The 15,866-nt window shown below is 50.5% G+C and overlaps 1 protein-coding gene across 2 annotated transcripts; it reads left to right on the top strand.

The window, feature by feature from the left end:
* The first annotated feature begins 143 nt into the window (after window positions 1–143).
* LOC134353968 (ras-related protein Rab-35-like) lies at window positions 144–15,834 on the top strand. Of its 2 annotated transcripts, none has more exons than XM_063062574.1 (6): window positions 144–257; window positions 7,261–7,311; window positions 7,717–7,840; window positions 11,933–12,057; window positions 12,325–12,449; window positions 13,149–15,834. In XM_063062574.1, exons 1-6 carry the CDS (start codon window positions 203–205, stop codon window positions 13,275–13,277), a joined length of 609 nt encoding a protein of 202 aa, XP_062918644.1. In that variant the 5' UTR covers window positions 144–202; the 3' UTR covers window positions 13,278–15,834. The 2 variants fall into 2 exon arrangements, with proteins under 2 accessions (XP_062918644.1, XP_062918643.1); XM_063062573.1 differs by lacking the exon at window positions 144–257 and adding an exon at window positions 669–1,210.
* The last annotated feature ends 32 nt before the right edge of the window (window positions 15,835–15,866 follow it).

The raw sequence follows: 15,866 nt of genomic DNA, 5'->3' as shown, positions 1-15,866 counted from the left end.
TCATGACGTCAGGGGACTGAGCAGACGACGCGCAGACGTCCGGGCCCCGCGGCGGATGGTGACTCGGCGCGTTGACGTCAGCGCCTAGCGGAGGGCGGAGGGACGGACGGGCGTCGGACGGCGGGACAGCGGAATCGGTGGCGGCACCCGCCGAGGGAGGGAGGGAGGGGAGGCCCGGGCCTGCGGCCCCGGGAATCACCCTATGGCGGGCAGGGACTATGACCATCTGTTCAAACTGCTCATCATCGGAGACAGCGGTGAGAGAAGAAGGAGAGGAGGGTTTGGGGAAGGGGGTAATGGTTGGGGGGCGAAGTGGGGATGATTGGGGGGAGAGGGAGGGTGGAGGGGACAGAGATGTGAGGAGGGGGAGTGATGAGAGGGAGATGGAGGTGGGATAGCGAGATTAGAGGGTGGGATAGTGAAATTAGAGGGTAGGGTAGTAAGATTAGAGGGGGAAGAGGTGAGAGAGGAAGGGAAGGAGCGAGGGAAAATGAAAGTGCTTGAGCAGTGGGAGGGCGTAGAGAGGTGTATCATTTTGGGTAAAGAGGAAGGAGAGGGAGAGAGTCCGAGACGAGGAAGTCTGAGAGAATGATCCTCGATCACACCGGCTCTGGCAAACTGGACTCACAACCGGCTGGATGGTAGGAAGCTGCATGGGAAGGATGTTTCTCGGAATGGAGGCCCGGTGGTTGGCGGTGTTTCCCAAAGCTCGATGCTGGGCCTTTTGTCATGTCTACCTGTACAAGGCATGCTTAGCAATTTAAACACAGCATTAAAATTGGTGCTGCTTCAGTGAGAAATATTATGAGCGTTTACAGGGAATCTAGATCAGCTGGGGAAGTGTTCTGAGGAATGGCAAATGCAGCTTCATTCAATGAAGTTTGAGGTGTTACACGTTGGAAGAGCCAACCGGGGTAGGACTTTCATAGTGAATGCCGGGGCCCTGGAGATTGTTGCAGAAGAGAGAGACCCAGACATCACAGGGTGGTGAATAAGGAGCTTGGCATATTGGCCTTCGTCAGTCCAGCCACTGAGTACAGGAGTTTGGGGTCATAGGACAGTTGTAAGAGATGTTGGAATATTGTGTTCAGTTTTGGTCGCATGCTGGAAAAAAGATGTTGCTAAAATGGAAAGAGTGCACGGGGATTTATGTGGACAAGTCTCACAGGAGGGAAAAAGACCCTTTGGCTCATGGGCTGGCTAATTCCCAGTGAGTTTGTCCCATTTTTAGACTGTGTTTCCCAGTGAGTGATTCCATATACTGACTGTGTTTCCTAGTATGTTAGTCTCGTCTGCCGACTGTGTTTCCCATTTAATTAGTCTAGTCTGCTGGCAGTCTTTTTCCCAGTGAGTTTGTCCCATCTGCTGACTGTTCCCAATGAGTTCTTCTCATCTAGTGACTGGGTTTCACAGTGAGTTAGTCTCATCTCCAGGCTGTTTCCCAGTGAGTTCATCCCATCTGCTGACTGTTTCCCACTGAATTAGTTTCATCTGCAGTTTTCCAGTGAGTTCATCCCATCTGCTGACTGTGTTTCACAGTGAGTTCGTCTGATATGGTGACTATTTCCCAGTGAGTTTGTCCCATTTCTGACTGTATTTCACAGTCCTAGTATGATCTGACTGTGTTTCCCAGTGAGTTTGTTCCTTCCCCAGACTATGTTTTCCAGTGAGTCAGTCTTGTCTGTGACTGAGTTTCCCAGTGAGTCTATCCTATTGGCTCAATGTGTTTCCCAGTGAGTTCATCCCATCTTCTGTCTGTTTCCCAGTGAGTTTACTTTATTGTCGCCAAACAATTGATACTAGAGCATACAATCATCACAGCAATATTTGATTCTGCGCTTCGCACTCCCTGGATTACAAATTGATAGTAAATATTAAAAATTTAAATTATAATTCATAAATAGAAAAGAGAAAGTATGGTAGTGCAAAAAAAAAACCAAGAGGCAGGTCCGGATATTTGGAGGGTACGGCCCAGATCCGGGTGAGGATCCGTTCAGCAGTCTTATCACAGTTGGAAAGAAGCTATTCCCAAATCTGGCCGTACGAGTTTGTCACAATGCTAACAGTGTTTCCCACTGAGCTAGTCCTGTCTGCTGACTGGGTTTCCCAATGAATTATTTTCATCTGCAAACAGTTCTCCAGTGAGTTTTTCTCATCTGCTGAATGCTTCTCAGTGAGTTAATCCTGTCTGTTGACTATTTCCCAGTGAGTTCATCCCATCTCCATGCTGTTTCCCAGTGATTTGGTCCCATCTGCTCACTGCTGACTGCTCACTGGTAAACACAGCTCACTGTTTCCCAGTGAGTCAGTTTCATCTGCTGATGGTTTGCCAGTGAGTTCGTCCTGCGTGCCGCCAGTGAGTTAGTCTCATCTCCAGACTGTTTCCAGTGAGTTTGTCCAATCTGAAGACTGTCTTTCCCAGTTAATTAGTCCCATCTGTTGACTGTTTCCCTGGGAGTTAATCCCATCTGCTGTCCATTCCCCAGTGAGCACATCTCATTGCTGACTGTGTTTCACAGCGAGTTCGTCTGATTTGCTGACTGTATTGCGCGGTGAATCTGTCCCATCTGCTGACTGTGTTTCCCAGTGAGTTAGTTGCTTCCCCAGACTGTGTTTACCAGTGAGTCAGTCTCGCCTGTGACTGAGTTTCCTCGTGAGCCTGTCCCATTGGCTCAGTGTGTTTCCCAGTGAGTTTGTCCTTCTGCTGACATTTTCCCAGTGAGTTAGTCCCATCTACCAGCTCTATTTCACAGTTCTAGTCCCATATGACTGTGTTTCCCAGTGAGTTCGTCCTATCTGCTGACTGTGTTTCGCAGTGAGTTAGTCTCATCTCCAGACCGTTTCCCAGTGAGTTCATCCCATCTGCAGACTGTTTCCCAGTGAATTAGTGAGTTCGCCCCATCTGCAGACTGTATTGCGCAGTGTGTTAGTCCTATCTGAGCGTGTTTACCAGTGAGTCAGTCTATTGGCTGACTGTTTCCCACTGAATTGGTCCCATTTGCTGAAGGTGTTTCCCAGTGAGTTAGTCCAATCTATTATATTTACTATTGAGTTCATCCCATTGCTGACAGTGTTTCCCAGTGAGCTTGTCCCATCTTCTGATTGTTTCCCACTGAGTCAGTCCCATCAGCCGATTGATTGCCAGTGAGTTAGTCCCGTCTGCTGACTGTGTTTCCCAGTGAGTTAATCCCATTTCTGACAGTTTCCCAGTAAGTTAGTCCTGTTGCCTGACTGCGTTTCCCAGTAAGTTAACCCCATTTCTGACAGTTTCCCAGTACGTTAGTCCTGTTGCCTGACTGCGTTTCCCAGTAAATTAACCCCATTTCTGACAGTTTCCCAGTACGTTAGTCCTGTTGCCTGACTGCGTTTCCCAGTAAGTTAACCCCATTTCTGACAATTTCCCAGTACGTTAGTCCTGTTGCCTGACTGCGTTTCACAGTGAGCTTGTCCCATCTTCTGACATGGAGTCAGTCCCATCAGCCGATTGATTCCCAGTGTGTTAGTCCCGTCTGCTGACTGTGTTTCCCAGTAAGTTAACCCCATTTCTGACAGTTTCCCAGTAAGTTAGTCCTGTTGGCTGACTGTGTTTCCCAGTGAGCTTGTCCCATCTTCTGACATTGAGTCAGTCCCATCAGCCGATTGCTTCCCAGTGAGTTAGTCCCGTCTGTTGACTGTTTCCCAGTGAGTTCATCCCATCTCCACGCTGTTTCCCAGTGATTTGGTCCCATTTGCTCACTACTGACTGTGTTTCCCAGTGAGTCAGTTTCATCTGCTGATTGTTTCCCAATGAGTTCGTCCTGCCTGCTGCCAGTGAGTTAGTTTCATCTCCAGACTGTTTCCCAGTGAGTTCGTCCAATCCGAAGACTCTTTCCCAGTTAATTAGTCTCATCTGCTGACTGTTTCCCTGGGAGTTAATCCCATCTGCTGTCTGTTTTCCAGTGAGTTTGTCCAATCTGCTAACTGTGTTTCCTACTGAGCTCTTCCCATCTCCTTGCTGTTTCACAATGAGTTCATTTTATCTACTGACTGTGTTTCACAATGAGTTCGACCCATCTGCTGACTGTGTTTTCCAGCGAGTTTGTCCCATTTCTGACTTTATTTCGCAGTCCTAGTACGATCTGTCTGAGTTTCCCGTCAGCCGATAGTTACCCAGTGAGCTAATCCCATCTGCTGACTCAGTTTCCCAGAGAGTGTCCCATCTGCTGACGGGTTCCCAGTGAGCTCTTCCCATCGGCTCAGTGTGTTTCCCAGTGAGTTTGTCACATTGCTAACAGTGTTTCCCAGTGAGTTAGTTCCTTCTCCAGACTGTTTTCTAGTGAGTCAGTCTCATCTGTGACTGAGTTTACGAGTGAGTCTGCCCCATCGGCTCAATGTGTTTCCCAGTGAGTTTGTCCCGTCTGCTGACAGTTTCCCAGTGAGTTAGTCTTGTCTGCTGACAGTTTCCCAGTGTAGTCCTGTCTGCCGACTGTATTTTGCAGTGCTAGTACGATCTGATTTTCCTAGTGTAGTCCTGTCTGCTGATTGTATTTTGCAGTGCTAGTACGATCTGATTTTCCTAGTGTAGTCCTGTCTGCTGATTGTATTTTGCAGTGCAAGTACGATCTCAGTTTCCCAGTGTAGTCCTGTCTGCCGATTGTATTTTGCAGTTCAAGTACAATCTGAGTTTCCCAATGAGTGTGTCCCATCTGCTGACTGAGTTTCTCAGTGAGTTTGTTCTTTCTCCAGACTGTTTTCCAGTGAGTCAGTCTCATCTGTGATGGAGTTTCTCAGTGAGTCTGTCCCATCGGCTCAATGTGTTTCCCAGTGAGTACGTCCCATCTGCTGACAGTTTCCCAGTGAGTTCATCCTGTTTGCTGACTGTGTTTCCAAATGAGCTAGTCTCATCTGCTGACTGTTCCGCAGTGAGTTCTTCCCATTGCTCACTGTGTTTCCTTGTAGTTTCTCGCCTCTTCTCTTCTGCCTTGCCTTGTGTTTCGAAACTGCTTCTCGGGCAAATGATTGTACCTTCACCCTGTCTCTGCCCTCGTGATCTTGTATATCTCTGTCAGGTCATTTCTCAATCTCCTGCATTCCAGGTGGAGTCTCTGCAATCTCTCCCTGCAGACCAGCCCCGAATCCAGTCAACATCCTTGAGAATCTTTTCAGCATGCTTTCTGCTCAGTAACATCTTTCCTGCAGCAAGGTGACCAAGACTGAAAACAATACCCCAAATGGGGCTTCTTCAGGATCTTGTACAACAAAAGCAAAGATCGGTTTTGTTCGTCACACGTACATCGAAACATCGTGAAACGTGTCGTTTGCGTCAATGACCAACGCAGTCCGAGGATGTGCCAGGGTAACAAGGTGCCGAAACAGCATGCCCACAACTTACTAACTGTACGCAGTTTCTCTTTGGAATGTGTAAGGGAACTGGAACACCCGGAGGAAACCCACAGGGAGGAAGTGCAAACTCCTTACACAGTGGCGGAATAGAGCCCCAGTCACTGGCGCTGTAATGCCATTCTGCTACCCAGTACACCACTGTGACATAAATTCCCTGCTTTATTTTTGCTGCCTTGACTGGTGAAGACCATCTTGTTCACCTGCCATCGATACTTCTGAGTGATGCATGAACACTACCTCACTATCCCTCTTTTGCCCAATTTAGTTGTTTCTTTTTATGGTGATTAGTCCTGCCTGCACTGTAGTGCTTCATCCCCCACTGGGCCATAGGCCGCCGTCAGCGGCTCACCAGAGACTCCTTTCCTGGGCCAGTAAGGAGGCTGATCGGCCCTGTGGTTTCTGCTTTGACCACACCGTCCTTTCTATCCCGGCAATGAGGTCTGTGGTGCTTCTGTCTGTGGCTCTGGCTTTCTACGGGATGGGGTTACTAGCCCTGAGTCCAACCCTCCTCCTTTCACAGTCGGGCGTGAGACTGTCCAGGGTCAAATTCCTGCTGTGTGCGGATGCTGGGAGTAAATGGGAAGGGGGTGAGGTCCCACTGGGAGTGCAGACGATGGGGGTGAATGGGAAGGGGTGGGCACCTACGCTCCATCTGCCAGAAAATACGATATCTCCCAGTGGCCACCCATTTTAATTCCACTTCCACTTCCCATTCCCATTTGGACATGTCAGTCCATGGGCTCCTCTACTGCCTCAATGAGGCCACACTCAGGTTGGCGGAGCAACACCTTGTATTCCATATGGCTAGCCTACAACCTGATGGCTTGAACATCGATTTCTTGAACTTCATTAATGTCCCCCCCCTTCACCATTACCCACTCCCATTTCCTCTCTCACCTTATCTCCCTGCCTGCCCATCACCTCCCTCTAGTGCTCCTCCACCTTTTCTTTCTTCCATGGCCTTCTGTCCTATCAGACCCCACCCCCCTTCTGCAGTCCTCTTTCACCCCTCCTCCCTCCCAGTTTCACCTATCACCTTGTGGTTCTTCCTTCCTTCCTCCTTTTACACTCTGACTCCTCCAGTCCTGATGAAGGGTCTCTGCCTGAAACGTCCACTATAATCCTTATCCTCAGATGCTGCCTGGCCTGCTGAGTTCCTCCAGCATTTTGTGTGCGTTGCTTGGATTTTCAGCATCTGCAGATCTTCTTTTGTTTGGGAAGGGGTGGGGTTCATTGGGAGTGAACGGGATCGGTGACTCTCCAATTGCATTTATACCCCGTGTGTGTGTTCAGGTGTAGGTGAACTGTGCGTCAGACAATTGGGGTAAACGGGAAGTTTCTTCGGGAAGGAAGGGTGGGAAATCGGGAAGAGCTGACAACTCCGAGTCTGAGTTGTATCAGACACCGAGGCTGGTTTGGGGGGTGCGGAGGTGGAAGGGAGAGTACCCTTGTAAATCCCCAATCAAATCCAAGCTGTCATTGCTGGCTTCCCTCTTTCCTCCCTCCCTTTGTACACAGACAGGACGATCCACAGCACCCAATGCGCCCCACTGTGCCAGAGTGCGTGAAGAAACAGGAGCACCCTGTTCACAGGGAGAACATACATCCACACACGGCTCAGAAACCACGTAAACACACACAGACACAGAGCCTCCGCACCATCTCATCACACATTACTGCAGTTGGGCACAGAGTGAAGCTCCTCCTGCACTGTCCCATCACACATTCCTGGGGTCACAGGCTGAATCTCATCTGTATCATCCCATGACACACTCTCAGGGTCAGATACAGAGTGAAGCTCATTCACACTGTCCCATTACACACTGCCGGGTATCGCATGTGACAGAAATTCATTTACTTTGATGTCTTTCTCAATAGGAGTGGGAAAGAGCAGTCTGCTGCTTCGCTTTGCTGACAACACGTTCTCAGGTAGGAGAGCCTGTGGGAAATTGCCTCGTGGGGTTGGGGGGGGAGGGGACAGTGAGACCGAAGCTTGGTTCCAGAGGTTGGGGTGGAGAAGGAGAGACCAGCGTGTCCAATGCCCAGTCCCTAAGGAGGGAGAGGACAGTGTGCCCGATGCCCACTCCCAGAATAAGGGAAGAGAATGGTGTGTCCAATACCAGGTCCAGGCGGGTAGGAGGAGAGGACAGTGTGCCCATGCCCACTCCCAGAGTAAGGGGAGAGGATGGTGTGTCCAATACCAGGTCCAGGAGCGGGGAGGAGAGGACAGTGTGCCCGACGCTGCTGCTCTGGTCCCAGAGGAGTGTGTGAAGTGGGGGCAGTGTGTCTTGTTCACCAATAACTCCCTCCCTGTCTGAACCCTGCCTTCACCAGGCAGCTACATCACTACAATCGGAGTGGATTTCAAGATCCGGACGGTGGACGTGAACGGGGAGAAGGTGAAGCTGCAGATCTGGGACACGGCTGGCCAGGAGCGGTTCCGGACAATCACTTCCACGTAAGTTCACCCCGCCCTCCCAGCCTCTCTCCTCAAATCTGAGGCTGTGTGATAACAGTCTTCTAGTCACGAGGGGACTTCAGATCCGGCTGGGCTGTCCGCAGGGGGATGGTGCGGAGGAGCCTCAATGAGCAGGGAGAGCTCAATCTCCATTGTACTGAGCCTCAGGGTCACAAAGCAGGGAAACAGGCCCTTTGTCCCAGACAGTCTATGCCAGCTAAGATTCTCACCTAAGCTAGACCCATTGCCCACGTTTGGTCAATATCTCTCTAAACCTTTCACATCCATGTATCTGTCCAAGTTTTTTTTCCAGTGTTGATAGTGTACCTGTCTGGCAACTCTGGGTGAAAAGGTTGCCTCTCAAGTTCCTTCTAAATCACATCACACACTCCTGGGGTCAGACAGAATGAAGCTCTCTCCACACTGTCCCATCATGCATTCCCAGGATCAAATGGAGATACTGAGTGTGGGTTCCAACGAGGAGAGGCATGTCCCAGACAGTGAGGGTGAAGGCAGCATCCCAGAAGGTGATGTTGCATTTTGCAAATGTCCTCGATGGTGGGGAGGGTTGTGCCAGTGACGTGCCTACAATCCTCTGCAGCCTCCATAACAGACAGTGATACAACCAGACAGAATGTTCTTCAACATACCTCTGTAGAAATTTGCTACAGTCTTTTGGTGTGGTACCAAATCTTCTCAAACTCAAAATGAAGTAGAGGCTTCACGATTGCATCAAAGTGTTGGGATAGATCCTCTGCGATGTTGATGCCCAGGAATTTGAAGCTGCTCACCCTTTGGAAGATCATGGGCCGAACATGGGAAAATGGGACAAGCTTAGATGGGAATCTTGGTCAACGTGGGCCATTTGAGCTGACTGGTGGCAGAGGACATTCACCAGGATGTTACTTGGCTTTCGAGCACCTTAGATCTTGGCAGGAATTGGAGTGGCTGAGACTGTTTTCCCCAGAGCGGAAAGGGGCCGAGGGGAAAGCCAACAGGAGCAGACAAGATACGAGAGCCTGTGTTCAGACTGGGTGGAGCGGTCTCGGTCTGAAATGCTGACTGCACACTTCCTCCTTAGGTGCTGCCTGACCTGCTGAGTCCCTCCAGTGCCTTGTGTGTTGGTCTGAGGGGTTGTAGACAGGATGGGTGGTTCTTCACCCCTTCCCCCACTCCCCCAAGGTAGAGAAGTCTGAAACTAGAAGGCAGAGGCTGAATGAGAGAGACAGAAAGGAGGTTGGGAAGGGTCACACAAAGAGCAGAGATGTCTGGAACTCGGCAGAATAAGAGATGATCACTACTTGTGAGACATTTAGATACTTAAATTGGTGAGGCAGAGACTGGTGGGATAGTGAGATTGGTGTAGGTGGGGCAAAATGGGTCAGCACAGACAGGGGCTGAGAGCCTTCCCTGTGCCGTGCTGCTGACCAACTGCACCATTCCCTCCTCCAAAACCCCTGCCAAGGCTTTAACACACTTTGAATAAGGAGAGTGGGACTGCTCCCCGTTCCCCAGGTGCGCTCTCACCAGAGCTCTGTAAAGCTGAGATGTGACTTCCCAACCTTAGGATTCAGCCCCCCTCCCAATCTTGTAATGTTTCCCCCAGTCTTTCCTGGTTACTTGCACTTCCTGCCTACCAGACTGTCAAAACCTCTCATATCTTGGATGTCTCATTTTGTACCTTGATGACTTGCTCTCCCAGTTTACTAGATGGTAGAAACCCCTCAGGGTCTTTGATGTCTCACTCCAGCTTCCTGTTTATTTGCTATTCCCCACTTCCATACCGTCCACCCACACCATATTGTCGATCTCTCACTCCAGCTTCCTGATCACTTGCTCTCCCAACGTACTGCCTTCAGATATAGGCGGGAAGAGTTCAGTCCCATCCCACTTACGTCTGCAACACTTCACCGTGCTCTCGATCTCTTCAACGGCTTTCAATTCCCTGGCCCTGACTCCCTCATTTTCACCATAGGTGTCCAGTCCCTCTACACTTCTCTCCCCAATCAAAAGGCCTTAAAGCCCTCTGATTCCTTCTCAAGAATAGACGCAGTCAGCTCCCTTCCACCACCACCTTCCTCCATCTGGCAGATCTGTTTCTCACCCTCAACAATTTCTCCTTTGGCTCCTCCACTTCCTCCAGATTCAAGGGGTAGCCATGGGCACCTGTGTGGGCCCCAGTTGTGCCTGCCTTTTCATTGGCTACGTCGAACAGTCCATGCTCCAACTCTTCCTCTGCCACATTGACCACTGCATTGATGCTGCTTCACGCACCCATGCAGAGCTCGTTAATTTCATCAACTTTGCCTGTAACTTCCACCATGCCCTTAAATTCATGGTCCATTTCTGATACCCCCTCCTCTTTCTCGATTTCCCTGTCTCCATCTCTAGAAACAAACTGTCTGCCAACATCTATAAACCTACCGATTCCCACGACTATCTTGACTATACTTTTTTCCCCACCGTCTCCTGTAAAAATGCTTTTTCCTTCTCCCAGTTTATCTCTCAGCTGCATATGTTCCCAGGGTACAGTTTTCCTTTCCAAGACATCAGACATGTCCTTCTTTTCTTCAAAGAACAGGATTTCCCTTCCTCCACCATTGATGCTGTCCTTACCTGCATTCCCTGCATTTGCATTCACCTATCTTCCCACCACCTTAACACGGATAGAGTTTCTCTTGTCCTTACCTACCACCCATGAGCCTCCGCATCCAACACATCATTCTCCACAACTCCCGCCGCCTTCAATGGGATCCTATCACCAAACATCTTTACCTCCTCCTCACTCTCTGCTTTTCACAGAAAATATGAGGTGCTGTGATTTCCTTCTCTGTTCATCCCTCCCCACTGATTTCCCTTCTGGTACATACCCCTGCAAGCAACCAAAAAGCTACTTCTGCCCATTTCCCCTTACCTCCATTCAGAGCCCCAAACAGTTCTTCCAGGTGAGGAAGCACTTCACCTGCAAATCAGTTGGGATTGCTTCCAGTGCTCCTCTACGTTGGTGAAACCCAATGCAAGTTGGCGAACTGCTTCGTCAAGCAAATCCGCTTCATCCGCCAAAAGTGGAATTTCCTGGTGACCAACCATTTTAATTCCTATCCCCATTCCCGTTCCAACTTGTCGGTCCACAGCCTCCTCTTTTGCCACAGGGTGAGGATCAACACCTTGTATTCCATCTGGGTAGCCTCCAACCAGATGGCATGAATAACCATTTCTCCTTCCGGTAAAAAAAATAATTTTCCTCTCCCCACCCCCCACCCCCCACCCCCATTCGTCACTCTGGCCTCTTACAGTACCTCTTCTCATCTGCCTATTATCTCCTGGTTCCCTCTCCCATCAGATTCCTTCTTCTCCAACCCCTTCCCACCCACCTGACTTCACCTATCATCTTCTAGCTAGTCTTTCCCCTGCCCTCCCCTCACCTTTTAATTCTGGTGTCTTACCCCTTCCTTTCCAGTCCTGCAGAAGGGTTTCAGCCTGAAACGTAAACTGTTTATACACTTCCACATGACCTGCTGAGTTCCTCCAGCATTTTGTGTATGCTACTATCTAGCGATCTTAGTTCTGTAATCTCCCCGTTTACTAGACTGTCTAAACCCCTCAGGATTGTTAATGTTTCTCTCAAGCAGGGGTTCCCAACCTGAGGTCCTCAGATCCCTCGGGTAATGGTCGGGGTCCAAGGCATTAAAAAAGGCTGGGAACCCCTGTTCAAGCTTCTGTAATCTCCTGCTCTTCTACTTATTAGACTGTCAAAGCAACTTGGGATATTAAAACTTTCTCCCAAGCTTTCCTGGTTATTTGTGTTCCCACTTACTAGACTGAAAGTTGCTCAGGATCTGAAATGTTCCTGTCCAGATTTTCAGAGCTAGGGCACCACGTCCCAGCTCAGTGCCCCTGGACTGAGAAGAGGTGGAGCGCATGATCGAATGTGTAGGAATGATCTCCCGGCATGAGTGAGGGAGAGTGGGACAGAATGAGGGCTGGGGCAGGGGGTGAAGAGGTTGGTGGGGTTCGTGTGACGATGTGTCTGGCAGGCTGCTGACTACTCCCCAACCTGTGTCTCCCCACCCACAAACATCACTCTTTCAGGTATTACCGCAACACCCATGGGGTGATCATAGTTTATGATGTCACCAACCCCGAGTCCTTCGTCAACGTCAAGAGGTGGCTGCACGAGATCAGTCAGAACTGCGACACCGTCTCCAAGGTCCTGGGTAAGGGAATTCTGAGGGCTTACAAAGGTGGGGGAAAGGGGGTTGGTTCTCTGGAGCTCCTCTCCCTCATCCCCCATCTCGTACCTCTCCCACCTCTTGGTCCCTTGCACTTCCCTTATCCCTTCCTCCCCAATGCTCCTCTTCTTTCCCCCTTCCCCCTCCCCCCCACACCGCGCTCTCTCCCACCCTCCCCACCACACACTCTCCCTGGGCTCCTTCATTCTCTGACTCTCTCTCTCTCTCTCTCTCTCTCCCTCGGACCCTCAGTGGGGAACAAGAACGAAGACCCCTTAGCACGGCAGGTGGAATACGCTGACGCAAAGCGTTTCTGCGACCAGGTGGGGATTCGTCTCTTCGAGACCAGCGCCAAGGAGAACACCAACGTGGAGGAGGTGGGTGGAATGGGCGGGCTGTGGGGGACGGCTTGGGTGGTGGAGAGAGGGGAAGTGAAGGTTCACATCACACTTTTTCTCAGGACCCTCTCGCTCCCTTCCTGAGATTCTCTCACCACTCCACCCCCTCCCCACTTCCCAGTTCCCCTTCCTCCTCTTCACCTCCCCGTCTCCCTCCTCTTTCCCCCCTCCCTCCCCTTTCCCCCCTCCCTCCCCTGCCCAGGACCCCCTCTTCCCCTATTGGATTCTCCCCCCCCAACACAGATCCTTTCTTCTCCTTCTGCATTCTCTCCCAACCTCTCCCCTGTAAGTCCCCCACCCCCTCTTTCTCCCTGAGACCCTCTCCCCTTTCCCTCCGAGTCCCCTTCTGTGGCTCTTGCCTCACCCTCCAATGCCCTCGTGATGCTCTCCCACGGGTAGTGACCCACAGAAGGTTAGTCCAGGAGGGTGGGTTTTACTGAGCATGAGATGGTTGGCATTGGAGGATGGATCGTGTTTTGGGGTGGGGATGGTGGGGGGAGAAGGGAGGGGGGCATTTATTGAGGGGGGGGGCATTTATTGAGGGAGGGAATGGTGATAGGCGATGGGGTGGGGGGCAGTCAGTTACCAAGGGAAAATGAACCTATTCTCTCCTTCCCTGCCCTAACCACACATCCTCCTCCCATCTCCCTGCACTGCTCTCTTTCCCCCCACCCCCAGATGTTTAACGCGGTCACCTTCATGGTGCTAAAGTGCAAGAAGGACAACCTGGCACGCCTGCAGCAGCAGAACGAGGTGGTGAAGATCAACAAGCCCAAGAAGAAGCCTGCCGTCAAGAAATGCTGCTGATCCAAGTGTCCAGGGGTGGGTGGGGAGCGGCACGGGTTGGGGTGGTAGCAGGTGGACCCAGGGGAGCCGGCACGCCTGACCCCAGCCCTCTGCAGCTCACCCAACAGGCAGGGGGACTGTCTGGGCCTGCCCGCTTCCACCAGGTCCTAATGCCCATACTGATGTGTGTGTGTGTGCATTTGCACTGGATCCTTTCCAGGGTCCTATCAATCAGTGATGTAACTACTGGATCCTCAGAGATCTCTAGCTCGTTGATGTAATTACTAGATCTCCCCAAATCCCATTGGCTAGTTCTGTAATTACTGCTGCATCCCCATGTGGGTTCTCTACTTAAGTGTTGTAATTACTGGATTTTCCTGGATCCTATTGGCTAGTCCTGTAATTACTGGATCCCTTAAGTCCAATTGATGTGTATTAACTGGTTACACTGGCCAGTGATGTATGGGCTATTGGGATTTTATTGGATGATTGTGTGTTTAGCGATTTCTCCGGATCCTGTTGGTCTGCGGTGTATTGAGTGGGTTCTGACAGGGTTTGCTTTTGGACTTCCGCCACACGATTGAGCTTACTGGGTTCCCCGTGATTCAGATGTCCACAGTGTGGGGTCCAGATGCTTGCAGTATGGGCACTAAGACCCAAATGAGCACATTCAGTGGGTTTCCCAGGGTCCTGTTAGATGCCTGCAGCATTGTGCTCGGTGGATTCCTCAGGGTCCAAGTGTCCGGTCTAAATTCTTGCAGTATTTTGTTCTGTGCCCACGTGGGTGTATTCAGTGGGCTCCCCAGGGTCCAAACATGAAATATTTTGCTCCATTAGTTCTGCTGGGTTCAAATGTCTGCACTATTGTGCTGAGTGGAGTCCCAGTACCCTCTCTGAATTCCAGGGGATCCTAATGCCCACAACTGTTCCATCTGGCAAGGCTTCCCTAGCATAAAAGGCATTGTAGTGTTCCTCGGGTTTCCTCCCAGGGGCCAAATGTCCACATCACTTGCATTTGTTAGGCACCCCGAGGTCCTAATGCCCTACGCCTTAGCATTTGGTGGGTTCCCCAGTGTCCAAGAGTGCGCCCCGTTCCACCCCAACTCTTCCCAACAGTAGTGGAGCGAGGCAGTAATTCCTAGTTGGAATTCCTCTGCCTAATGAATGCCAGATGGGTGCCGGACCAACTGGGAAACACCTCCGGATGGTGGGGGGAGTTGATGAGACCCCAGGAATGGGAGACAGGCTTATTTTGCAGAGGTTTCACCTTTCTCCATGGTTCCAGAACGGGAGGCAACAAGGTTTTTAGTCATCAACCTGGCGTTGCACTGGTCTGAATTTAGGTGAGAAGGGCGAGTCAGTGTGGGGTCTCACTAAATCCTGCCCACCAGGGTCCAAAAAGGCACTGGGAGGGTGAATGAAATGACACAGGTTTAACAGTGTGTGTGGCCTCAAGCACTAAACACACACACCTCATTATAACTCTAATATGCCCCATAACACTCACTGTGACACCAACACCCCCTCACTCCTCACTGTAAAACTGATACCTCCCCCCACCAACACAGATCCTGCACCTCTCACTGTAACATTAATACTCTCCCTCATCCCTCCCCGCAACACTGATACTCCCTGCACCCCTGATCATAACAACTGACATCCCCACCCCAACACCGATATCCCACACCCCTCACCGTAACAGATTCCCCACCCCAACACAGATTTCCCCCACACCTCACTGTAACACTGACTCTTCCTCACCATAACACCGATACTCCCTGCACCCCTGATCATAACAACCGATATCCCACACCCCTCACTGTAAAACTGATATCCCCACCCCAACACAGATTTCCCCCACACCTCACTGTAACACTGACTCTTCCTCACCATAACACCGATACTCCCTACACTCCTGATTGTAACACCGATACCCCTACCCCTCACTGTAACACCAATACCTCCCACCCCAACACAGATTTCCCACACACCTCACTGTAAAACCAATACTCCCTATACCCCTCACTGTAACACTAATGCTCCCCATAACACTCGCTTTGTCACTGACACACACTTAACACTGGTTCCCTCCCACCCCTCACTGTAACACTAACACTCCCCATAACACTCGCTTTGTCAATGACACACACCTAACACCAGTACCCTCCCACCCTCACTGTAACACCGGTAACCCCTCACCGTAACCCGTGCACCTGATTTCCCACTCGTAGTGATTTTGATCTGCCCCTCACTGTTTCACTCGATGTCAGTGGGATTATGATGTCTCCTGCTACACTGCTCATTGCAGGAATGGTCCTGCCTCCCTCCCACATTCGGACCAAACTCTCCCCCCGCCCAAATTTCCTTCCCCTCGTCCCTTTCCCTCTCTCTGTCAACATTCCGATATCGCGAATTAACTAACGCCACCCCAGATGATTTTGCACTAATGCTAATTATGGTTTCTCTGAAATTTATAACCTCTCTCTGTAATATTTGTATAAATTTTTTTTTGTCGCTGGGAATGTAACCGATCATGGAATCAAATAATGTATGAAGTAAAATTTAAATTGAGATAAAACATCGCCAAGATTTCAGTAATTTGTCCTCCCC

This window comes from Mobula hypostoma, chromosome 11 (assembly GCF_963921235.1).
Source record: "Mobula hypostoma chromosome 11, sMobHyp1.1, whole genome shotgun sequence".
Taxonomy (NCBI): Eukaryota; Metazoa; Chordata; class Chondrichthyes; order Myliobatiformes; family Myliobatidae; genus Mobula; species Mobula hypostoma.
This window is presented reverse-complemented; position numbering and strand designations above follow the sequence as displayed.